Consider the following 26994-nt stretch of genomic DNA (forward strand, 5'->3'; position numbering starts at 1 on the left):
TGCTATATTCACGCAGTCACCTTCCATATCATCCTACCTAAGAGGTGAAGAGCTATTTTAAAAACTGTGTCCAGAAATGTCTATTCCTACACTGAATCAGTTGAACACCAAAGATCTCACTACAGTCCTTGAGCCAAAGAGGCAAAAACTAACATCAGCAAGCAGAAAAGGGGGAAAGGGGAGGCAGTTGTCAGGGATGATGATTCTGAAAGCTCCATGGTACAGAACCTGCCTAGCACAAAACCCCAGGCCATCACACACACACACACACACACACACACACACAAAGGCAGTAAGGCTAAGAGGGAGGAGAAACGAGAGGAATGGGATAGGAGGAGAAGAAAGGTGAGGGGAAGAGAAAGGAAGAAGAGGGGCAGGAAAAGTGACAAGTAAAGAGAAGCAAACAGCAGTGAAGCAGACACAGAAAGAACATAGCACAGGGCCAAAGGACAACTTCAGGCCCAGGGTGGATTCTTTCCTTCAGGTAGAAGTAACAGGCTTTCTCTCCGTGTCGTGTATCTCAGTGTCGAGTATCACCATTCACATTCATTGCAGCTACATGTGATGCCCTCTCTGTCATGCTAAAGTCTTAGTGTGTGCACTGTATCGAGGCCGAGACGCTGTTTATCTTGATCTCAGAAGTCAGTTGTAGTTTTGAGTTACCTTTAAAAGCACTGAGCCAAACACAGCTTTTAGGACAAAAGATGATAAGATCAGGGAGTGTTCAGAAGTGAGTATCACAATGGACTATCTGGTGAAAAGGTGGGAAGAATCAGAGAGACCCAACATAACTTCTGAGCCTCAAACTCACGTTTATTTGGGGCCAGCTCTAGAGCTTTACTAACACATGAAATGATCGTTACATGGCTGCTCCAAGTGCACTGCTGTTCACTCTGCATGAAGATACTGGGAAGACCAAAGGCTATCACTTCTGATATTCCATTCTGGTAGAAGCTGGCTGAGGACATAATTTCATGAACAGAAAAACCAAAATGGAAATAAAAACCTGTTTTGGAATGGAGAGATCTCTTTGCCTTTATTTATGTTGACAGGGAGCTGTCAGCCAATACCTGATTAGTTAGAGGTAGAAAGACACTGGTTGTCTTTAGAAACACCAAGTTTTCTTCTTGTTTGCTTGAGCAAACTCTCCTCAAAACTGTATTTCTCAATCTGTCACTGAAGTCCGTGAGCTATCCTTCCGAGCTGTGCACTCACTGCTGTATTCTACTTCAGGGCAGTTGTTTCTCATTACATTTTACAGAAAACAAAGACACGATGTAATTTGTTAAAAATATATCTCTCATAGAAATGCATCTTTTTGACCAGCAGGATTTTACTAAACATTTTTTAAGTACATTTCAATAGGATTAATCATTATCACAGTCTTTTAATGTCAATGAAAAGAATGACTTATGGCTTAAAATAGATTTTTTTTTAACCTGACAAGAAAAATGCAGCAGACATAAAATCTGAGAGGAGAAAATGAGGTACATGTAGCCAGGTGTTCTCAGTGCTTTAATACTTCATTTTCAAAAGTAAACACAGTACTAATCATCAATTCAATTCCAGTGAATAACAACCTAAAACTGTATTAATTAATCGGTGTTGAAGTCCAAAACCAAATGACCCTTCAACAGTATTACCAAGTAGGTAAGTCCACGCTAGAAGCTAATTACAATGTGAATTCTGACCAAACTAAAGTGGTTCTGTTACATGATGGCACTAGAGTCTGTCTCTCTGTAGGGATTCAATTTACCATAACAACCAAGGATAGGATTACATAGAAATACAAGTGCTGATGCAACTGAATATGGGAGATTAAGTATTTTTAATGTCTGGGTTGTAATTCCTGTCCTAACACAAGGTCTACTGCATAACTTACAATGGCCTGACACCTTTTTAGCAACAAAATTATATATTTAAAGATAATTCCTATATATTACATTAACTGTAGACATCACAACCACTTTAGACTTCTATATTAACTTAGAAAAGTACAACTTTCCCCAGAAAACCCAAGTGATCATATTTCAGACAGCTAGCTGTCCAGGACTGCTTCTATAATCAGCACCAACTGTCTGTTGTCCCTAACTCCAGAGTAAACTGGTCAATGAACAGGAATCCACTTAGCGAGAGACGAACTCCCAACAATCACTGTGTTTTCACATTTTTAGACATAAAACATCCCATTTAGGGGAGGCATTAGAGAGGGCACCAACTGTCAAACTGGCCCAAAGCTCTTTTGTTCCATAGGATATTAACCCTTTCTAAAACATCAATGGCATTCACGCCGAGCTACAGAGAGCACAGTCATTGTGGTGGAAATAAACGCACTACGCCTGCGGTGTAAAGGCTGGGTTCTAAGTTGTCTGCTTGACAATATTCAAGTGTAACACTCCTGTGGACACAGAGATTCCTTACTGCAGCACATATCAGTTTCCATTTGCTCCTAACCTGCTACTAGCATGTAAGGTCACTAGGCTGCCCAACAGCCCGTCTGGTCACGAAGGCAGACAGGACTGTCAGCTGCACAAGAGTATGGGTACCACCATGACATTGGCCCAAATGGTCTGAAACCCATGTTTGTATCCCTGAAATAAGAATGGCCACTTCCTCCACATTGCTCCACAGTAAAGCAGCAATGCCCACAGAGGTTTCTCCCCATATCCAACACCCCACAGCTACAGAAATCCATTCAAAAGCATAAAAATCACAGACAGAATCCACACATCCGTGATCCTCTGCAAATCCTAAAGTGAAGAAATATTCTTAGTTTTGACCAAGAATTCTATTGGAATGAACTAAAGACATCTTTTAAAGTAATTTTTAAGTATACTCTTCTTATTATATTTCTACATAGATTATTCAATATTCTTTGTGGACATAATTTAATCAACAATATATCATAATGTTGTCAACACTACATGATCCAGAATGAGATTCTGGCTACAGAGGAAGCTTAATTATTAAGCAACGCCTTTCTAAAAAGCTTCTGTATTTCTGATTGGTATGGAAAGAAAGAAAAAGCATCTCTCGTTGACATAACACTGAGGTTCAGCTTGGGCCCCTTCTGTGTTGAACATAATTAACTCTTCAGGAGAAAATGGTGAGACAGTCAATAAGTTACAGTCGTCTTCAGGAAAAGTCTATGGGCAGCTCTGGTGTGACAACTGTGTATCGTGGGTCTAGTCTGGGGATGAAGTTGTGAAATTCTCTAGATGCACCAGTACCAAACACATCCAGGGCTTTTCTGTTCATGAGTGCAAACCTGTGAAAGAGAACACAGTACAGAAACTGATAAAGGCATTCATGAAAGAAATCAGTCAATTCCTCTGACTTGGCATTCAGGAAATGCCAAGTCAGGTAGGGTTGGCAAGGCAAAAGCCCTGAAACTCAGTGGCAGTTTCCAATGTTATACGGGTAGCCCAATGACCAAGGGTCACTGTCCAGGATTATCTTTTAAAAGATAATCCCCAGGGCAAAACACAGCCCCCAATTAGTATTTCAAACACATCTAGTGCTCTATACATTAGATGGCTTCAAATAGAAAACTTGACTAACCAATATTTTTCTGATGAATGAAATCACAGAATACTGAGGAAACAAGGAACCATTTAATACTTAGCAACAAGGCAAGGAAGTTAAGTGCAACCGCTCTCATACCTGAGGCCTTAATGTCTCGCAGTAAGAACAGAACAATCCAAATATGCAAATAGCTAATGATTAAAGAGTAAAAGAGAACTAATAAAACAGTAAACATTACCCTCATGGAGGGGCAAGATGACTCAGTAGGTGAGGGCACTTGTTGCTATATGTCTGATATGATTACCATGCCTAGAACCCACATCATAGAAAGAGAGACCTGACTGACTCCTACGAGCTGTTCTATAAACTCTGCTGTACACACACATGGACACAAACACACTAAAAAGATGTAGTGATTAAAAAAAATACCTTATATTAACCATCATCCAACCCTAGAGATAAAGCATGTTAAGAACAGTTTTAGTTGGTACATAGGATAGACCTTTTAAGGTCCCACTTTAAAAAAAAAAGATTGACTGATTGATGTTTGTATGTATGTATGTGTATGTTTATATATTTAGTATTTATTTATATTCTAAATGTTGTCCCCTTGGTTCCCGCTCCCCAGAGACCATCCTCCATCTCCTCTTCCTCCTCTGAGAGGGTGGCCCCTAGCCAAACTTTGGATAGAGATTGAGGACTCTTATAGAAGATTTGGGGGAAGAATTGTAGGTCTCCCTTCTTATTCATGATCATTTTCTTTTTGGAGAAGATAGAAGATTGAAATTGATTCCAAATCACTGGCCAGAATCGATATACCAAAATCCAAGATGGAAGCCTGTTGATGGACTGCTTTGACTTTCCAGTTACAAGAATTACGAGTCAAATGCACCTTTTTTAATAAGTGTATTACCTAGTGTCAGGTAATCTCTCAGCACATAGAACAGAATATGGTTGTATAGATTATTTCATTAATAAACAAAATAAATATAAGATTGTTTGAGTAAGTATATTTCGTTAGTAAAAGTAACCACAATTAAAATCCAACTCTGTCAGCCTATTTCTTTTAGGTCAAAATCTTCAAAAGACCTCAACTGAGATTAAAGGCAAAGGACCTGGCCCTGGGGTCATGGAGAAGAGCTGGCCCTTGCACAACTAGGCAAATTTGCCACTGAGCTGCATTCCCAACTTGAACTGGAGATTTTAAGTAAACAAGAAGAGTTTAAAGATTTACAGATAAGATTAAGTGCTGATTATCTAATTACTGACAAACTGTATTAGCAGGTGAGCATATTAATCTAGACTATTTAAAATGTCTAATATCCTTACAGAAGTTATTAATTTGTTATAGACATTGAAATCAACTTGGTCACTTACCTGCCCTTGGTGAGCCTTAAAAGGAACTTCCAGTACGATGGTCGCAAGTTCTGAACTTCCATAACAGCCTAAGATTATTCAATTGGACATTTATTTTAGTAAACACCAACAATGCTGTCTCAAGCAGTATAGTAGTTCTTATCTCTATCTTTGTTTTGCTGCATTTTTAAAATTTTAGTGAGGAAAGATATGCTTTTATGTTAAAGTCACTCTCAAGAATCTATCTTTGTCAATATGCTTTCAAGTAGACATGTTGCTTTTGAGAGGATAATCAGTGAATAGCCATCTTTATCAGGAAGCATGAGTGCCCATTAGAGAGCTGATATTTGACTTTACTGAGCTTCATGCTGACACCATCATTGTAAGCAAACGCAAGTCAAAGCTCCCCCTATGACCAAACTCAGCAATGGCCTTTAACACAGAGACAGAAAAAAAAAAAGATAATACAAAACCCAGAGAGCTCAGACTTGCTTCTCCTTCTCCTTCTCCTTCCTGAGGGACGCTGGAGTGTCTCCAGGGCACCCGTGCATATTCTTAAGGCAGCTTTTCTCCAGGAAGGCTCACATCAGAGTGCTCTCCCTGCCATATAGGGCTATGATTCACCCATTCTCGTATTCTACTTAGACATAAATATTGTCTGCACTTCAAGCAGGGCCTGGCCCATTAACACGTTCAGTGCTTTGACACATGCAAGCTCTTCTGCTGAGAAAACAAACCACTAAGAAGGGGAGGTGCTAGGCTCAGACTCAGCCCACCCTCACCCTTCCATCACTGACTTATATAACATAGAAATAGAAACTTCTCTGTCCTCTTCAGAGCTGCACTTACTGCATGGAAACAAATCGCTGTGGAGATGGAGTAGATGATAGTATCTGCTTGAGGGAAATAGGGAACCTTTCCAGCCTCGATGCCCTTGAAGTACATTGTCTGAAAATGAAGCGTAAGGCAAGAGCTTAGACCACATTTAAACACTGAGCAGTATTAAAACAGAACTCAGTAGAGGGTTCTGCAAGTCCAGTTTCTACCTCCCGAATCCCTTCATTTCCTCTAAATCGCAATCAGTCACATCTTCCACGACAGAGTCCTAAGTTAGCCTTTCCTGTCCTTCATTCCTTCATGACAAAACTCCAGCTTTGAGCAGTGATGCTTTTGCGTGTGAAACTGAACAGTTCTTTATTGCTGTTGCACTGATGTCATTTTTGTTTTGGATGCTTTTGTAAATGCTTAAGCACTTCTTTCCTTGTATTAGACTTCTTTATTCCTAATGTGAACAACGATGAGCACGTTAGGAGCGAGGAATTTAAAATGAATAAAATATAAACCTAGTAGACACACGCCCTGCACTCTGGTAAAACCTGTGAGAGAGGCATAACTACATGTGATATTTATAGAAATGTAAATTATTCACTATATGTTATTTGGCTCTCCCAGGGAACAAAGAAAATATAATCAAGGAGAACTTTTAAGATTTATTTGTAATGTTTCTCAAACTATCTCATTTTTAAGCTCAAAATTATCATAGATCAATACATTAATGATACAATAAAATTAACTAGTAAATTAAATTTAAAAAACAGAATTCTATCAAATTTTCACTGAGATACAAAAAGCCAAGCATTTGTGTCTCAAGTTGCTCTCAAAGTTCCCTAGTGCTGTGCTCTGGGTTATAGCTTGTCACAGGATGGCAGTAAACTCGCAGGATGAGTACACTTCAACATACATAAAACCAACAGCTATGTTAGAGAGGACCATGACATAACACATGCATGATGCAGCTGTGTTTCTAGGGACTGTTTCATGTTTCAGAGAGTGTCTGGAGGAAGCTTTGGGGAGGCAGCTCACTTGTGTGCGCTTCTCTTTCTCTCTCTCTCTCTCTCTCTCTCTCTCTCTCTCTCTCTCTCACACACACACACACACACACACACACACACACACACACACACACATACACATGTACGGACGCCCATGGACGCTTGCAAGAGACACAGAACAGAAATTGCCTATACTGGAAAACCTATCAAGTATATACAGAGGTACAATTTGCTTTATTTATCATTATTTCCAAAATAACATGAAAGGCAATTATTATAAGGCAGATATACTCATGTTGAAGAAATAGTATAATAGGTGAATAGCATCACAGAGATGTTAAATGGAAGTTATCTTATAATCTTTCGATACTTGGGCTCCTAAATATCACACTAAACACATGTACTAAACCACATTTTAGGTCAGTGAAGGGCAGGAGCCCTATTGCATGCATCATAAGCTCGCTAGCCCCGACTATAATAATCAGAGCACAGAACACATTTTATTCTTCAGTTCCAAGAAAACATTTATACAATGCAAAGTTTGTGTCTAAAATGTCCCTCAAAGACCCAAATATTAACAGATTGTCCCAGAGTGCTGTTACTGGGAGGAAGTGTTATGCAGCCAGTCCACCCTGTATGGAGACCTCTGGTTACTGGAGGAATTCCTTGGAAGAGGACACTAGGAAACGCCCCCCGCCCCAGTTCATTCCCAGCTGTAAAGTAAGCAGCTGTGCCCCACCCCCTCCCCACATGACAAACCGCCAAAGGAATGGCTGGTTAGAATAGACTAAAGCCTACCAAGCACAAGCCAGAATAACCTTTCTCTCTTCAAAAATTCTCTACCTCACACAGCTGCCACAGCAATGGAAAGCTGACAATGCAGTCAATTCACTACACGGTGGTAGAGCAGGGTAGAGCATTCTAACGGAAACTAACTTCAACCATGGGAAAGAGGCTACCAGTACACCATTTAAATTCATTTCACAAACTAAGCCAGATGACCAATGCTTTTCTCATTAAAGTGTCATCCATTTTACACTGTACAGGCCAGTTTTTTTTTCTAGAAACAAATATAAGTTGATGAGACAATAACAGAGAAGCATCACACTGCTTGGCTGACATCTAGTTTCACCCTATGTCTAGGGTATACTTGGCCTTGAGCTCCCAACCTCCTGCCTCTACCTTCCGGTGCTGGGGTCCACACTTGAGCCTCTGCAGCACTCTGTGACTCAATGAACTAGTGAGGCTGAGTGATGATGACTGACACCTACTCAGAGTGTCAGCCAGAGGCCTCCAGTTGGCCCCGTCTATGCTCGAAGCTAACAAAAAGACAAGCAGACACCTCTGAACATGATACAACAGAATAAGCACACACATGGCACTCCCCTACCCACTCCAGGGAAAATAAGGGTTAAATGGGAGCTTTTCGATCTAGTTAATGGTTTACAGGCAAGACAGGAGTTAAACATCAAAGAAATGGAGCAGAGACGAAGGAGAAGAGGGAGAGAACACCTACTGGAGGGAGAGGAAAGGGGGTAACTACACAAATTAAAGCGGCCTTTCAGTGGCCCAAATAGAGGACTGCACAAACAGGGGAGCTATTCACAGGAGATGAAGACTAATCACTCGTGGGCTTTTAAAATATAAAGAGAAATGTGGTGGCAGAACGATTGGTTTTCTTTTAAGACGAATTCCTCCTGAATCTGTATAGGTGAAAAGACACAGTGTGGCATGTGGGGTGGCAGAGCACAGGTGAGAGACACGGTCTAGATGCTGGTGCTTGCTCACGTGCATGGCGCACTCTGGACCGCTTACACTATGTGTTTGTGTAAAGGAGAATAAACCTAAGTGAGGAACTGACTGCCAGTGCCCGGCTGGAACCAGAGCTTGCTTTGGTAGCAGTTTATTCTTGCAACTGAAACAGTTACCCACCACCTATAAAGGCTGTGTGCTTGGGAACTTCTCAGGCATAAGGTCTGTGCTTACCTCCACCAGCTTGGAAGCTAGGTACATGGAAATTGTTGTGCTTTTATAAAACATCATCGACACACCTGCCAAAAACCCTGAAATGACAAGGAACACATCAGATTGCAAATTATCTCTTTGTGGTTAAGTCATCAGAAATGTTAATTCTCTTAAATAGGAAAAATTTTGCTTTCATTTTCCTTTTGTTGGAAAAAAGACCACAAGAACAGTAACAAGCCCAATGATACTAGAGTGCAGTGATACATTGTTAAGTGGTGTTTTAAAAGTAGAAACAATGATCTTCCAGTGGAGAATAAATAGTGTAAGTTCCTTTTAACAAGAAAGAAACCCCAACTCAAAGATCTGTGGTGGTCTTGCCCAACACTACTTTAAAGGTCATCTGTTTTCATGACAGCTCATTATTTTCAGTCACTCTCCACTACTGCACAGCATCACCTTCACTATAAATGTGGAAGACTAGGGGCCTGGGGCTGGAATCCTAGAGACTAAGCTAACAAGTACTACATACATTTCACCCTAGAAAATAATCTTTCACTTTTACGTTTATAAAATAATGGAGGGCCTTTTAACAATTTAAATATTTTCCAGTAGCAAAAATAGATTTTTAAAGAATTCTAACTGGACTTCGTGTTAATAAATTTTATATAATTGTCTAAACAAGTCTTTGGGTACTCTTACGTCACAGCCTCTAAGATTTCTGGCAATCATGACAACTCGAGTTATTACACTGCCAACTCAGGACACCGGACAGTAAGCTTGCCCGACCCATGTAACTTCCCATACAGATGGATGCGTCAGCAGAGACACGATTATAATGCAGGAAGAAACAAAACTGGATGGCTTGCTCCTCATCCTGCCACCAACGCTCCAACAATGGGCATTCTTTTGATCACTAACTTACCAGCCACAATAGCATGCAGCTCATCATCCAGGTTCCTGATCCAGCGGAGGAAACAACTTGTGCCCTGTATTAAGGAAGAAACACAATGAGCTTGGTTACAGTATTCCTGAGGAGGAAAAAAAATGTACCAGAACAAAAACTGCACTGAGTGATTCTCTCAGCAACCGGATCCTATGTGAGACAAGCTGGACCCCCGTCTGGGAAGTCCACTTTCAGCCCTGGGTACACTTAGGGAGATCACATGTCACACTGTCGCGCAGCTTTTCAAAAGCCTGCCCATGAATGTACCTCTAAAGACAGGACCTGGAGGCAAGAGGCATTTCCCTCTTAACAAAGCGAAAGAGCTGGAGAAATTACTCATCTGTCAAGTCTGGACACTGGCCCCACAGACGCTGGTTCTCAGCAGTGCCAATGAAAGAGACAATTCACCTGCAGCAGACTACAAGGAAGGTCATTCCTCAGCCAAAAAAGGTGATGCTAAGCAAAAGCTCAGCTCTATAAGAAGAAATGAAGAGTGCTGGAAAATGGAAAAAGGGGGTAAATTTAGAAGACATGAGTCCCTTATCTCCAGTCAGCCAAAGCAAGAGCCAGCAGATGATGGCTTTTTAGCTAAAAATGGCCGTCGTGTGGCTTCCTATGGCTTGGGAGGTAACCCTCACTTTGGTTTGTGTCTGTGTTTAGGTTCTGTTTCACAGCAGGCCTGGCTATGTTGCCAGAGTTTTCTAGAACTTCTAAGTTCAATCAATCTTTCTGCTTCAAGCTCCAGAGTAGCTGTAACTAGAAGTATGTGTTATTGTGCCAGTTTTTAAAGTTCTTTTAATAACAATAACAAAAACAACACTGATAATTTTACATGGAAATAATAAAATATTTATGTTCTAAGAATTCTATGAAATTGTACTATGACATGGTAAGTTCTCCTGGAACACAGTCTCGCTCACGTAGACAGCTTGCCTACAGCTGCCATCTCACCATGAAAACACAGCTTAGTGGCTGTGTTAGAAGTCACATGGTCCAAAGACTACAACCCTCACTCTCTGGCTTTTTAAAGAACAAGATGACTATGAAGCAAAATATAAACAATGTGCTGTGGAGTTTTGAACATTTTAAAGATAAACACATAGCACAAAGGCCAAAAAGGAATTTGGTGTAGTGTACAGTGCAATATTTTCACATTATATGTTAAGTGATGATACTATTTAATGTTGAGCAGATAAGTAAAAAGCAAATATTCTGAATGTTAAGGAGATCACTAAGTTACAACAATAAATACTAAAGATAGGTCAGCAGGAACAATAATATGAAACCAATAAAAATAAACGAGCCACAATATAGAAGGAGTAACAAGGAAGAAAATGAAATAGAAAACAACTAACAAGAATTATAGAGACCTTAAATAAACCACACTGACACAGCTAAAATGTAAACAGTCTAGACACCATAATTAAATCATGGTAGTTCACATGCATAATCCCTAAACTGATCAGGGCGATTGGTGGGAATTCAAGGCCAGTTTGGGCTACACAGTAAGATCGTATCTCAATGTGGGAGGGAACCAATTATAGCCTGAAAAAAATCCAATTTTAAAGATGAAAATAAAGGAAATTGAAAAATTAAAAACGCATTCATAAGTAAACAATTTATCACTTACAATCTGAATTTAAATACATAAACTAAAATTTAGATAGCGAAACACTTCAGTATAATGAGTAACACATTAGTGTCTCCACTAAACGGCAGACCATTAGTCAACATTGCAATGTTCCGTGTCAAGGATGATCTTATACATGTGCTGAGGGGCTTACTGGCATGTGGAGACATTTAAAGCACATGCTACAGGCGATGGCAGAATGAAGTGATGAGGACTCACTGCTTTACATAACACGACAGAAACTGAGTGGACAAAGGGTAACAGCCTGCAGCTCATGGGTCACAAGAGAAGACCATTCAGTGTTAGCCAAATTTTGCCATCAGTGTACTAAACTGTTACCAAACTGTAATGTGTTCTAGAAATTTGGAATATTATTAGAATTTGCTTAGGAAATACACATTTTCCTAGAATGCCTATGTGCTGAAAACTAAAGAAATTAAGTCTCTGGGGAAAAAAATGCAATATGGGTATAAGGTCAAGCATATTAAGTAAAATTCTAAACAAACTTCTCCCACCTGAATGCATAATATATTATATATCCTTGGTGATACCAAGATAGGTAGGAATACTCCAGAACATACCACCAATGAAGCAATAGCCGAATCAGACCACATCTTATTCTAACAATAGCCATGCCATTCATTTATCTTATTAAGTATTTATTACTTTATGTGTATGACTTTTGCCTACATGTGTGGATGCATGTATGTACGTGTATGTCACATATGTGTGTGTGTCTGGTGACTATGAAGGCCAGAAAAGGGCACCAGATCTCCTGGAAATGAAGTTACAATGGCTGTGACCTACCATGTAGGTACTGTGAACCCAACCAAGGAATTCCGGAAGAGCAGCCAGCAAGTGCTCTTAACTGCAGAGCAATTTCTCCACCCCTGCCTTACTTACTTCTCACTTTCCTCTTTTTTGATTAACTTACCTTGTATATACTAACAAAAGATCCAAGAAAAGCACCCAGCTGGAAGTTTTCTTTGTTGTAGAAGAGAGAGAGGAGCCGGGATGGTTCTGTAAACAGATGCCTAAATGCAGAAGGGATCCGGAGACAGCACTGGATCAAGTAACCCACGCTGAACATCCTGATGAAGCCCTAGAAACAATTCCACCTCTTTACATTCTTTTGACAATAACCACAGGATTTTAGAAATACAAGCATGGAAATTCCAAAACAGAGTCATCTTCCTCAGGAAATTTCAATAGAAAACTGTCTAATCATCAGTACAAGCATGCTTTGTTTTATAATGTAAGATAAGTTCACTGTCTGGGGCTCTGATATATCACACACATATGTGTATATATACATATGTGTATATATATATATGTGTGTGCATATGTATGTATATGTGTGTATATATGTATGTATATATACATATGTATATGTATGTGTGTATGTATATATATGTGTGTATATATATTTTTTAAGGAACCAAGTTAAAGGACATTCCTAGGAGATGGGAACTCTATCCAGGTAACTGGATGAAGCTAACATGAGGAACTGAAGGAACTGAGCTTGAAGACATTCAGCACTGCCTTCCCACTCTCCTTGTCTCAGCCCCACGGCAATGAGGAAAGACCTGGGACCTTGGCCTCTATGCTAAGTTCCAAAAAGTCAAGCTTGCATTTTCCAATTTCAATTTTCTTTTCCAGAAAAAATAAAAAGAAAAACTGAATTGCTACAAGAAAGTAGGGATTGATTTTTCTAAAACATGGTGAAACCATGGACATGAAATAAGTCAATCATTTGTGAATTCCCATGAGTTTGCCTCACTGGAACTGCCCAGAATATTTTCAATACTACGACAGTCCTTTTATCTCCACAACACTATGTTAGTGACTCAGGAATAGCAAACAGACTAATTTTTTCATCCAGTTTTCAAAAGATAAGATCAATACATTTTGAAGACCTTCCATTACCCCTCCATGTATTCAGACAGTATTTGCTGGCTATCTATTATATACTGGGATTGCAAGGCTGTGGGGGACATGGCAGGCAAGTCTTGCCTTTGTGGAGCTTTACAATTTTATATGGGAAGAGAAAGCAAGTGAGTAAAGTAATATAACAGTTAAAAATTATAAGGTGTTACAAGAAGTACTGACCACTAAAGAGCCTTGTATTAGATTGGACAGTAAAGAAAAGCTACTGACACTGAGACATTTAAGTGAATTCAAAGAGAAGATGCTATCATGAAAACATGCCACTCAGTTTGGACAGAGAGCACAGAGCCAATACAGAAGCAGGCAGTAACAGGACCCTATGAAGACAGCTGAGAGCAGAGTGAGCTAAGAAGAATGTAATTAATGTGACTATCTACTCAGGGTTGTAGCCTACCATGGTGTACTCAAAGCTCCACCATGAGATACAGCTTGTTAAAATTTCAGTATTTTAGTCTTTAATCCAAGGACTCAGGAAGCAGAAGCAGAGGCAAGCAGATCTCTGTGAGCTCAACATGTACACAGTGAGCATTCAGACAGCCAAGGCTACAAAGATAACCCAAAACGAGCAAAAGACACTAAGGATTTCTTTTTTTTAAGATTTTTATTTTATAGATCTGTACAATAAGAACTTCAAGACACTGAAGAAAGAAATTGAAGAAGTCCTCAGAAGATGGAAAGATCTCCCATGCTCATGGATCGGCAGGATTAATATAGTAAAAATGGCCATTCTACCAAAAGCGATCTACAGATTCAATGCAATCCCCATCAAAATACCAATCCAATTCTTCAAAGAGTTAGACAGAACAATTTGCAAATTCATCTGGAATAACAAAAAACCCAGAATAGCTAAAACTGTCCTCAACAATAAAAGGATTTCAGGGGGAAACACTATCCCTGAACTCAAGCAGTATTACAGAGCAATAGTGATAAAAACTGCATGGTATTGGTACAGAGACAGATAGATAGACCAATGGAATAGAATTGAAGACCCAGAAATGAACCCACACACCTATGGTCACTTGATTTTTGACAAATGAGCCAAAACCATCCAATGGAAAAAAGATAGCATTTTCAGCAAATGGTGCTGGTTCAACTGGAGGTCAACATGTTAGAAGAATGTAGATCGATCCATGCTTATCACCCTGTACAAAGCTTAAGTCCAAGTGGATCAAGGACCTCCACATCAAACCAGATACACTCAAACTAATAGAAGAAAAACTAGGGAAGCATCTGGAACACATGGGCACTGGAAAAAATTTCCTGAACAAAACACCAATGGCTTATGCTCTAAGATCAAGAATCGACAAATGGGATCTCATAAAACTGCAAAGCTTCTGTAAGGCAAAGGACACTGTGGTTAGGACAAAACGGCAACCAACAGATTGGGAAAAGATCTTTACCAATCCTACAACAGATAGAGGCCTTATATCCAAAATATACAAAGAACTCAAGAAGTTAGACCGCAGGGAGACAAATAACCCTATTAAAAAATGGGGTTCAGAGCTAAACAAAGAATTCACAGCTGAGGAATGCCGAATGGCTGAGAAACACCTAAAGAAATGTTCAACATCTTTAGTCATAAGGGAAATGCAAATCAAAACAACCCTGAGATTTCACCTCACACCAGTGAGAATGGCTAAGATCAAAAACTCAGGTGACAGCAGATGCTGGCGAGGATGCGGAGAAAGAGGAACACTCCTCCATTGTTGGTGGGATTGCAGACTGGTACAACCATTCTGGAAATCAGTCTGGAGATTCCTCAGAAAATTGGACATTGAACTACCAGAGGACCCAGATATACCTCTCTTGGGCATATACCCAAATATGCCCCAACATATAAAAAAGACACGTGCTCCACTATGTTCATAGCAGCCTTATTTATAATACCCAGAAGCTGGAAAGAACCCAGATGCCCTTCAACAGAGGAATGGATACAGAAAATGTGGTACATCTACACAATGGAATATTACTCAGCTATCAAAAACAATGTCTTTATGAAATTCATAGGCAAATGGTTGGAACTGGAAAATATCATCCTGAGTGAGGTAACCCAATCACAGAAAGACACACATGGTATGCACTCATTGATAAGTGGCTATTAGCCCAAATGCTTGAATTACCCTAGATGCATAGAACACATGAAACTCAAGACGGATGATCAAAATGTGAATGCTTCACTCCTTCTTTAAAAGGGGAACAAGAATACCCTTGGCAGGGAAGAGAGAGGCAAAGATTAAAACAGACACAGAAGGAACACCCATTCAGAGCCTGCCCCACATGTGGCCCAAACATATACAGCCACCCAATTAGACAAGATGGATAAAGCAAAGAAGTGCAGGCCGACAGGAGGCAGATGTAGATCTCTCCCGAGAGACACAGCCAGAATACAGCAAACAGAGAGGCGAATGCCAGCAGCAAACCACTGAATTGAGAACAGGACCCCCGTTGAAGGAATCAGAGAAAGAACTGGAAGAGCTTGAAGGGGCTCGAGACCCCATATGTACAACAATGCCAAGCAATTAGAGCTTCCAGGGACTAAGCCACTACCTAAAGACTATACATGGACTGACCCTGGACTCTGACCTCATAGGTAGCAATAAATATCCTAGTAAGAGCACCAGTGTTAGGGGAAGCCCTTGGTCCTGCTACGACTGAACCCCCAGTGAACGTGATTGTTGGGGGGAGGGCAGCAATGGGGGGAGGATGGGGAGGGGAACACCCATAAAGAAGGGTAGGGGGAGGGATTAGGGGGATGTTTGCCCAGAAACCAGGAAAGGGAATAACACTCGAAATGTAAATAAGAAATACTCAAGTTAATAAAAAAAATTAATAAAAAAAACCAAAAAAAAAAGTGAACAAAAGAAATATATAAAGGGGGAAAAAAAGATGTTTATTTTATGTGTGTGAGTACACTCTCGCTGTCTTCAGAGTCACCAGAAGAGGACACCAGATCTCATTACAGATGGTTGTGAGTCACCATGTGGTTGGTGGGAACTGAATTCCAGACCTCTGAGAGAGCAGTCAGTGCTCTTAACCACTGAGCCATCTCATCTCTCCAGCCCAAGTATTTTCTTAGTGTAAACTCCTCTCCCATGTGTCTCCAACAGTTCAGCATATTCCATGAATTGCTAAGTCCTTAGCACTAGAATGCATGTCAAAGAGTCACTATGTCTCTGACTGCTTGTCAACTCTCATTTTTTTTCCCAATAAAATGCTCAGTTTCACCTCCCCACAGCCTTCCTGAACTCTCCCCTTGTACACTCACTGTGCTGTCAGACACAATCCCCAACTTTACACACCAGTAGATACTGGTTTATTTGTTGTTGCCACTTTGAAAATGAGGCAGGAAATCAAATCTGGACACTGCACAAGGAAAATGTACTCCACTGTTATTAACCCTAGACATGGCCCTGAGAATTCCAAGATGAGTACAAAGTTGGAGTAATGTCACTACCGACACTGAGCCTTGGCATTACACTTATAAGCGCTGATGTGGGATAGTACCTAAGTTCTCCATAACCATGCAGAGGGTACTGAACATCTGAGGCTATTATCAACTAATCTCCCCCCACCAAAAAAAAGAAAAAGAAGAAAAAAATCAGACCTTGTAAGAAGTGACTTTTTAAAAGCACTGGGATCGTGAACACCATCAACTGAGGGACTTGCAGCAGATGGTGCCAACTGCCCCAGACGCTCTTTCCAGAGCTAGTGATGAGAGACAAGTCAGGAGACGAGGAGTGTAGTTTTGCAAAATTACCCAAGAGAATAGCCCTGGAGAATAGGGAATTTGTGTGAATGGGCACGGTTAACTCCCTTAATGCTGATCTCCAGGCATCTCTAGTCAGCAAGGCATCATCAGAGACGTAATCTGAGTCAAATACCAATTACATGGCAGCAGAGTGAATGTGGACTTTTCTATTTACTTAGAAATTACTACAGAAATATTCCTTGGATATAAAGCAGCAACAGTTGACAATAATCAGGGAGAGGCCTTTAGAAACTCACTTTAATACAGTAGGAGATGCAGTTGTCTTCATAATGCTTGCAGCATCTGTGCCGTGGTCCATGCTTGCATCTAAAACCACAGAGACAACACTAATTATAATTAAAGTATGTGTGCACATGTATGCATGTCTGGGTGTGCCTGTGCATGCATGTGTGTATACTGTGCATGAGTGTGCTGAAAACCTATTTAACATTTTCTCACCAGTGAAGGAGAAAAAGATCCCACTTCCCCCTCAAATGGTTACAGCTTTCTCATGACCCACAGAAGCAAAGCTAAGAGTGTTGCTTTGATTTTGTCAGTAACACCTTGTACAAAACATGTGATCTCAGTTCAAACAGAAGACAATACTGTCAATTATTTGTGACTAAATATGAAAAATATGGCTACACTGTCCATATACACCACCAAATTTTAGGAGCTTTAAATCTCTTGTTACAGAGTATGATGATCATAAATCATCCGTGAAGTCAGTACTTAAACAAAATCCTGAGAATGTGTTCAGGTTATAGGAATTTATACTTAATTATATTTGAGAGGAAACATCTGGAAAAGAAACGTGATAAAGAGTCAGAATTCAAAATTCAGTTATTAAAATAAATATGGAAATAGGAATCATGTGGGAACTCAAAGGTTATTTGTGACTTAACCGTAAACCACTTACAGTCTGGAGTTTCATACAAACATTTCTGCGAGGACTACTGTTCGTGTGGGATACTGAGTCTAAGACCCCTCAAGCACCCTCGGCATAAAAATGTAAGTAAATGAACATGTATCTAAACAGCCATCATTTTTTTTTTTTTGGAAGGGCTCGAGTTCCAAAGTCAGCAGTCACATGACTTCATCCAGGCAGTTAAGTGTTTCTGCAGAGGGAGCGCATAAGCTGTTCCCTGGGTGTAGCAGCAGCTTGTAGAGCAGCTCTGACTCTCTCCAGCCCTGGGCTAACTCCAGCAAGACCTCTCAGCAACCAATCTTTGCACTGCAGCCGGATTACAGACAGCTTGTCCTGGCCAACCACGACGGCACCAGACTTATGTCATGGCAATGCTACGCCATATCTGGCATGGGGAAGTGCTGAGTGATTAAAGCTGGGAGCTTGAACAGAGGTGAGCTACAGAGAAGTCCGCCTGCCTTGTGCAAACTATCACAGGTCAGGTTTTACTACCAGAACTACTTCGCCAGCCAAGTACCAAAGTCATCAGTATTGTCATGCGAGCTTTCCTTGGTTGCCCAGAATGGATTCCAGTGTCCTAGAAAGCTACTCTCATCCTTTCAGTGTTGCTTCTGTATAATCCTCAAATATTTTTACCTGAGTGGACTGGGTGCAGCTGCTGGGGCAAGGCCTGCCATGACTGAGCCAGCACCGGCCCTCACAAGCCATGCACCTTCATCCTCTCATGTGCCTCTTACTACACTCGGTCACTTCCGTTAAGGGGAAACTACATGCTTCTTCACTCAGGCAACCCAAACCGGTTTTTGCACTTGCTTGAGGTCACTGTCAAACCTGTTTCTGCCCTTTACGCTTTGTTTGCCCCCACTTCTGTTTGCAGTACAGACTGATACGCAGATTAAGAAGAGGAGGTTGGCCAAATGTGGTAGCACCTGTGCCTACACAGTCCAGCAAATAGCTTTGCAAGTGCCAGCCCCAGGTAATGACAAGGATTTATGAAGAATGGCATTTTACTCATTTTTCCCAAAGACGCAGAGCTGGTGAAGGCAAAGGATAGTGGAAGGCAGGCAGACACACTCAGTCTGCTCTGACACATCACTGCCATGACTGCTCCACAGCTGATGGCAGAACTGCAAACCTTTGCACTTAGTTTATTAAATGCCTGTGGTAACACGAACATGAATATTCAGGATGTAAAGATTTATTTTTCTGTATAATATACAAATAAATATTTTGTCACAGAGCACAAAATACTGTCACTGCTGGGAAACACCCTTTACTTGAAGCCTGCCCCTGCTCCTGTGTCATCCTGGTTCTCTCAGCACTTGCTCTCTTTCCCACTGAGCATGAGCCAGCGTCTCCCGACTCCTCCCTTTATAGCCTTCTTAACTCTGCCCAGAAGGAACAGAAAATGGTTCCAATTCCACAAACTCTATTTTAAAGGCATGTAATGATGCGGCACCCAATGAGAAAGAATGAGCAGCAGTCCTTTGCCATTCTGTGTACTCTATAAACTCTAGGTATAGTCATTGCCTGGAACAAAAGAGTAACATCATTTCCTTAAGAGAAAAAAGAGGCCTTAGCATGCACAGCGACCACTAGACAGGGATAAGTGAAACACGGGACAGAGCACTCACATGGAGTCCACGAGACTGCGAACCAGAGCAATTAGACTCATCGCTCTCGTCGTCCCCCTGTGCTTCTCCCTCTTCTGCTCCACTTTTGCATATGCTGTCTCCGGTGAGTAAGAGTGTGTGGGAATTTCTTCCTTCCCTACAATAAACCTGAAGGACAGAGCATGGTGTTAGTCATCTTCAACCCTCAGGGAAAAAAAAAATCTGTTTAACAACTTACATAAAATATTATACTCTAAAAAAGAATTTATTTGACATGGTGGTTATTTCTGAATCAAATTAATCAACTACAATATACTACAGGACTTCTACAAGGCAATCTTTAACCTAGGACATTTTTAAAGGCATTACATGCTTTAAATTTTCAAGAGAAGCAGGTCAATAATAATTATAATTTCTCATCATCAATCATAATATAGTTTCTCATTCAGAATGAAACTAAGTTTATACCAGATCGCTGTTATGTCCAAACAGTTAGGCTAAAATATTTGGGATTTGTGACCTCAAACCCCAAAATGGCTGGTTTCACTGGATTCTGACCAAGTAAACAGAGATTGCTAGTGGACAAACAAAAGCTTACGGGGCATTCCTCAGACCCTCGTGAAGCAATGACCTCCCATCTGTCAGGACGAGTGACTATTGCCCTTATGTCCCCTACACTCCAGCAATGGGGCATCCAGCTCCCTACTAGCACTTAACTGTAACTCAGACCAAGGGTCCAGTCTTTCCTGACTACAAACTTTCTCCACGCTACTCTACACTTCAGACTCCCTCTGAGAGCTACCTGCTCCTTTTAAAGCCAAGGCTTTCCCACCTACATACCGGGGATAGCCATCACAGCATCAAAATTCCCCAAATAAGCCTTCTTTCCACTTACGGAGTAATTGGATTCTGTGGTTTCAATGCACCCTCACTGGCATTTTACTGTTAAGCAGTGGCACTAGGAAAAGTCACTTGCATGTGAAAGAACTTTAGGTACCCAGTAAAACAGTGGTATCCTCATATTTCCTTAGAAATTTTAAACTGTGTTATTGCTATTTTTATGTCAACCTACTTATTTTTCTTTGGAAAAATCAAACACAGAAGAGATGACCATTCGTCAAAACAATGCAATTGAAAATGGTCTTGCCATCAGATAACACTGGGGAAGGGAGCAGTCTCCGAAGTTTCACAGCTGTTTCTAACTACATGGCAAGAATCATTGCTGATACAAAGAACAGCTGAACTTTCCAAAGAAATCCCAGCTTCTGAACTTTCAGAAAGTTTATCCACATCTACTCAGAGAGGATCAATAATTCTTTACTAACATTCCAGGATTGAGACCAGTGTAAACAAATAAGAAAACTTTAATATTTGGAAAAGAAAACCAAAATGATGTTACAACTAACCACAGACCCATCCTGTCCTGGTGAACTCAGTAAAACATTTAGCTTTCCTAGGCAAACTGGGGTGTGTAAAGGTCTTTCCTGACATCACAGGCAGTTGAGAGACCTGGGTGTTATTACTGCAAAGGAATCTGCTCATTATTTGTGTTTCTGCCTAGAAAGTTTAAATCCCCACTCAATTCTATATGAGCAACCCGATAAAACTAGAAAGTCTCTCTAATGCTTTTTGGAGCTTACTGCTCCTCTGGTCAATGCTGATGACCTCACAGTACAGGTGACTTCTTAGAGAGGCTGTCCTTGACTCTATGCAAGTGACTGAGTGGCCCTTTACCTGTGGTCTCACAGTCCCATGAATCACAACACTGTAAGCATAATTTCTACAGTATGCGCCACTGACTAAGCTGTGGGGACTGTGAAATTATATCCATATTCTTTGCTATCATAGGACAGTGTCTAGCACAGGTCTGTTACACTGTAAAAAGAATGAATATAGCAATATAACATGCGTTCTAAGTGCCTATGACATGAAAGACACAGGGCCAACAAGCATCTCATAAAAGTTCTGTCATTTGGTCCCACAGTAATATTACAGGTACTATATTTCCCATGAGTTAGAATGTGGGAGAACTCTGTGTACAAAAGTCCATTATCAGCAACCACTAATAGAAAACTGTCTGTCTAGAGCAGTGATTCTCAACCTGTTGCTCATAATCCTTTGAGGGTCACTATCAGATATTCTGCATATCAAATATTTAGTTGCAACTCATAACAGTAGCAAAATTACAGTTATGAAGTAGAATGAAATAATTTTATGGTTGGGGGTCACCACAACATGAGAAACTGTGGGTTGCATTAGGAAGTTGAGAGCCACTGCTGTAGAGTCTGATGCTGTAACCCCTAGCCATGCCCCTTTAACACTGCACTGATTTTCCTTCCCCATTGCCTCCCGCTACTCCAGTGCCTTTCTACTCCTGTCTGCACAGACAGATAATTCCTCCTTAAAATTGCCAGAGGAAGTTTCCTAAAGTGTAGATCAGAACTTGATCTTCCCAAATCAGAAAACTTCACCAGCTTACGACTCCTTGACTTAGAGTTAAGTGCAAACTCTAAGTGACCAGACTGCTCTAAACTTCAGTGCTAAGAGATTTGCAGGTAATCCAATGCCTTAATACTGCATTCTTTCCTACATGTTTGTTAAATACTCCTTATCCACCTTTGAAAAGTCCCCGTCTTCCTTCTGTACTGTCAACTGTTCGTCTTTCACCGGGGGTGGGCGAGTCATCAGGAAAATGACTTAGCATTTAATTTGCTCTATTTCAGAAGTTGGCTTTAAAAAAAAAACTTATAAGTATTCTTTGCAGTTTTCCTGCCTTATTCTCTGTCTTTATTCCTATCCGAAACTTGGAAAGCAACAGCGCTAGTTCTGGCTGAGGCATACAATGGCAAAACCTGCTCCCTCATCAGCACAATTAATACTCGGTACAGCCTCTGAAGGCAGAAAGATATCGGAAAGATATTCACGGGTGCATCTCAACACGGTACACATCTGGAGACAAAGTAAAGCACACCTAAATACATACTGAATGGATCTTTGTAACTCGTGTACTCTTTTACAGGTAAGATGCATTAAACCATAGTGCTGAGTTAGAGTTTGATGTTCTAAAGCTTTTTGCTTGAGTCTAGCCTGGAGACATTAAACTTGGCTGCTTTATGAATGGGTGCAGTAGATGAAGGAGGCGTGTCCTCTGTAAAACAGTGTGTGACAGGGTAAGTGTAACCTGTGGAGGATAGGCACTTCCTTCAAGCCTGATGGTGACTGCATCTATTTGTGTCCATCTAAGTTCCAGAGTGGCCAGCACGCTCAAACTGTCAGGCACTGAACATTCTTTTCTCATAAAATTTACCACTGCCAGGAAGTCATACTTGCTAAGTTTGGCCACCACAAGTACTTTTCTGTCCCCTCCCCTCTGTAATTAATGTTGAATGTTGAATATTTTGACAGGCTATAAACTCACTGTATGCGTCTGTAACAACAATCATATGAGTGTCAATTGGGAGATGCAGAATAGAAATTCATGCCAAGTAATACTTTAGGAAACCACTAACAACAATGAACATTAACCCATTGTTCTTTGACAATGAAACCTGACAACTAAAAGAGAATCTAGCTTTCGGTACTAAAATTATGTGGCATCTTTAAGTACCTAAGAGTAATCAATGGGCAATACCTGCAATGTAAAATGAAACCCACCCTGTTTAGTAAGTCATGTACCATATAATACCATATGAAAACTGAGTACCATTCCCTGAGTATTTATTTGGTTACGCTTGTACTTTGTCTTCAGATGTGTACTGTGTGGAGGATGCACCAATAAATGAGTGAAATATATCTCTGCTTTCTGAGACTGAGGAGAAGGCAGTATTCATTAAAATTGTGCTGACATTACAAAGAGGGAAGGGAGTTTTCAGTTGTATGTCTCAGCCAGAACTAACACTGTTGCTTTCCAAGTTGTGGATAGGAATAACGACAGAGAATAAGGCAGGAAACTGGCACACATCTCACAGATGCCGTTTTCCATCTATGAAGAAGAATGGCTGACAGGACAGAAGGAAGAAGGCTGACTTGTGAACGGCAGAAAAATCTGCAATGCTTAACAACTTTAACAAGGATTCCTGGAACAATGAACACTGTTCTAGAACATTGTCCTATAACAGAAAAGTTAAACACAAACATTTCCAACTAAGCACTGATTCAAAGTACACACAAAACGATACAATACTATCTGAAGCAGCTCAAGGTTTTCCAAGACTTTGGTGGGAATCTTTAGAAAATGAGGCAAGGTTATCTCTTAAGGAAATCACCTTTTGCTTTTGTCATTAACTTACAGTTTAAAAGCATGCTTTATCATTGTTTAAGGGCAAAGGATAAAAGTTTTTTCTCATATATCTCTTAACAAAAAAAGTAAAAGAGAACATTTTACGTGCACCATGGCTTCAGAAGTCTAGTTATCAACGTTCTATCACAACTTTTCTTCCCCTCCTCTCCCCACACCTCCTGGGGATTGTATCCAGGGTCTCACACGTTCCAGGCAGATGCCCCATCACTAAACCCTGAAAACCTGTCAATCACATAGTTTCCTGCCATGCCATCCCATCTCTAGGTAAATGCAAACCTCCTTGGCGCACTTAGCTTTCAGTGCTAGGCTGGGACTCAGGCTGACAGATGGAAAATAGTGCCCCTGGTCTTCTTCCATTTAACTTGTCGTTTTTCTCTTGAGTCTTCTTCTCATTATCCCAAAAACACAGTACTTATTTTCCTACCTCTAGCTCTCTGTCATCCAACGTCTCAAATACTTCTGCTGGACTCACCTTTCAAAGTCACTGTTAACCACCTCCCTCAGACACCATTAGGGGTCTACTACCTACTTATCAATTCCAAATCAGCCCCTCCCTACCCTGACCTATCAGTCTTCAACACTGACACCACCTGCCAAAACAGACAATTTGATCACTCCTACAAACAAAGTTTTTCTTCATTTTTCCTTATCTAAAGCTATGCCTTAAACTCACATCCCGGAAAAGATGGAGGGTGTGCCATCCGAATGCTCACGAGTGTCACCCCGCACTAAAGCACCTTACGTGCAAGCTCTTCAGAATAAACGTATAAGATGATGATTCCAACCCGAAGCATGCCCTGACTTTCCAGATGCCTGCAGTGATTGCCATGCTACCAAAGGTCACTGACAAGCAGCGTTCCATGGACACTGAAAAATAAGTAAGTGATGTCTGACACTGACTGGGAAAACGTGGGCTTTGCCCTTAGTACGGAGAGTGAGACGTTAAACACATGACAAATGTCTATTTTGTTAAGATGTTCGGAGTCATAAAATACAATAACGCTTACACTGTATATATAATAGGCCAATTATTATGTTAATAGATGAGGTGAAAAATATCAAACGTTCTAAGAACACTGAAGACCTATTGTGTTTGACAGTCCATAAGTCCCACCCATAACTCAACTCAGGCTAAGAAATTATATAATAAACTATCCACAAATGCAAGGAAATAATGGTGTGACTTTTACTGTCAGATTAAAAATTAATAAAACTTTATTGGAATTATATACACTCGATATTTTTAGGAAGTTAACTTGCAACTTCTCTCAACACAAAGACAGAATGTTACTTACCTAAGCGCAGAAAACGTAAAGCCTTTTAAGCCATCTTTGCACCTAAAACAAAAATTTGCAATCATAAAATGGCATGTTTTAGAATATAAAGTAGTATATAAAATAGCATTCCTTCCTAATAATGGTTTAAAGTGTGAACATTTTTTGGAATGACATAAGAATACAGCAAGTCCTCTTCCACAAAGCAACTGACTAGTATACTAGAGAGTTCCTCTGGCACAGAAACAAAGTTGGGGCTCAATCCTCAGAGCCAGGGTAAGGGAGACTTAAGTCAGCCTTCTAAGGGTTCCACTTGGATCTAAAATGAGGCTAAGACACTCTCCACTCCTCCTGATCCCTGGAGGCAGATTCCCTATGAAGAACAGCACGTCATTCTCTGAGCATCTCACACAGGGCAATTTCTGGTTCATTAATTCAGTGGGTGTGGTGCAAGAAGGAGCTGAGCAGGCACAAAAAGGCTTCGAGTTCATTGCAACATCCCACAGAGCCTCTGGTTCAGGCCAAGGGAGAGAGAACATGGGATAGGCAGAGACTGAGACTGGGAGGAGGAGGAGAATCCAAGTAGTATTTCTTGAGCATTTATCATTGCTGTGCAGTTTGGGTGACTTGGTCTTGTTTTGTTAGATAACAACACAGCCCTGGGTGTAGGCTTGTGTGCATTTGAACTTTCATGGGGGCTCAAGCCCAGCAACAACCTTACCTCCTGAGGACACGGGACTAACATACTAATAGGATTCAGAATTCCAGGTGTGTTGGGGTAGTGGCAGTGATAATCTGAATAATCAAGCACTTCTCCTTCCCATCCTCCTGCTAATTATATTGTCTTTAGCTGGGGAAGATGCAGGCTATGTGGTAATTAATATTCTCAGATTAACAATAAGTATTTAAAATGGACTTAAAGACATTAGAAATATTCAAAAGCCCTTTCTACAAAAAGGTAATAGCCACAATGAACCTTTAATATAACCAATCATAAAGGAGTTTTGGGTATTTATTATCAAAATCTCTTGAAAAATGTCTATAAAGACTAATGACAAAATGACAGTCTCATAGACTCAAATTTAAAAAGTGCATCTTCAAATGTAAGTGGATAGACACACTCATGGTGCTTGTCACTTGTACAACAAGTCATAAAGAAAACATATGAAACAACTGCCTTAAAATTTATCTTATTGTATATAACCTAGAATCTTAGGAAATATTTAAGCCACATGAAGATATTTTAAAACATTTAAGGCTTATGCCAATCATGCAGCATGGCTGACTTAGTGGTCGTGTTGACAATGGGAAATGTAACCAAAAGTTCACATGTAAGTAATACATGACATAAATATCTACACAGAATGTGCATGAAGGCAAAAGAATTTATAAATTAAAGTAAAAGGGTACTTGGGAAAATTACATTACTTAAACTTATCTTTTTTTCATCAGAAGAAAGTGTTTCACAGTAATTTAAAACCCATAATCTGGATTGGTGGAGTGGTGAATGAGTGGGCAAGGGGCCTATTGATGAGGAAAAAGAAAGCAGTAGATCAATTAAAAGATTATGTACATCTGGGAACAAATTTTGGTCTTGGGATGTTATTGTTCAAAGATAGCCATTTGTCCTTGTTCGGTGTTGAATAGTTAAAAGAGTCTGACAAATCGGTTAGTACACAAGGCATATTTGTGGCCCTGCACAATACATTTAATTGCAGACCAAACATCAAAAAGTAGCTTTCAAGCATAAAGGAGGCATATACAAATGAATTTGCAATTTCATTATGATGGAGGTCTGGCTCTTCAGTAGAACCCTGTGGGAAGCACTTCATATTGATAAAGTCTTAATTAACATGGATTCAAAAGAGGCTATTCTTTCTCCTATTCGTGTGTATAAGGTTTGTTAAGGTAACCGAGGGTCAAAAGAACAATG

General features: G+C 40.4%; 1 protein-coding gene across 5 annotated transcripts in view; it reads right to left on the reverse strand.

Annotated features, from left to right (window-relative positions):
* Positions 1–1278: 1278 nt before the first annotated feature.
* The window catches only part of Tmem135 (transmembrane protein 135), a 273477-nt gene continuing 247761 nt past the window's right edge, over positions 1279–26994 (reverse strand). For 4 of the 5 annotated variants that reach the window (XM_039105814.2, XM_039105818.2, XM_039105799.2 and 1 more), the window contains 9 exons: positions 25083–25124; positions 19509–19655; positions 17204–17273; positions 12186–12353; positions 9601–9664; positions 8700–8776; positions 5731–5829; positions 4903–4970; positions 1316–3268 (listed from right to left, as the gene is read on the reverse strand). In XM_039105814.2, coding sequence (XP_038961742.1) covers positions 3136–3268; positions 4903–4970; positions 5731–5829; positions 8700–8776; positions 9601–9664; positions 12186–12353; positions 17204–17273; positions 19509–19655; positions 25083–25124 — 868 coding nt within the window. In that variant the 3' untranslated portion in view covers positions 1316–3135. Of the gene's footprint in view, positions 3269–4902; positions 4971–5730; positions 5830–8699; positions 8777–9600; positions 9665–12185; positions 12354–17203; positions 17274–19508; positions 19656–25082; positions 25125–26994 lie in introns of all 5 variants that reach the window. The other variant, NM_001013896.1, reaches the window with a different exon arrangement.

This window comes from Rattus norvegicus, chromosome 1, assembly GCF_036323735.1.
Source record: "Rattus norvegicus strain BN/NHsdMcwi chromosome 1, GRCr8, whole genome shotgun sequence".
NCBI classification, from domain to species: domain Eukaryota; kingdom Metazoa; phylum Chordata; class Mammalia; order Rodentia; family Muridae; genus Rattus; species Rattus norvegicus.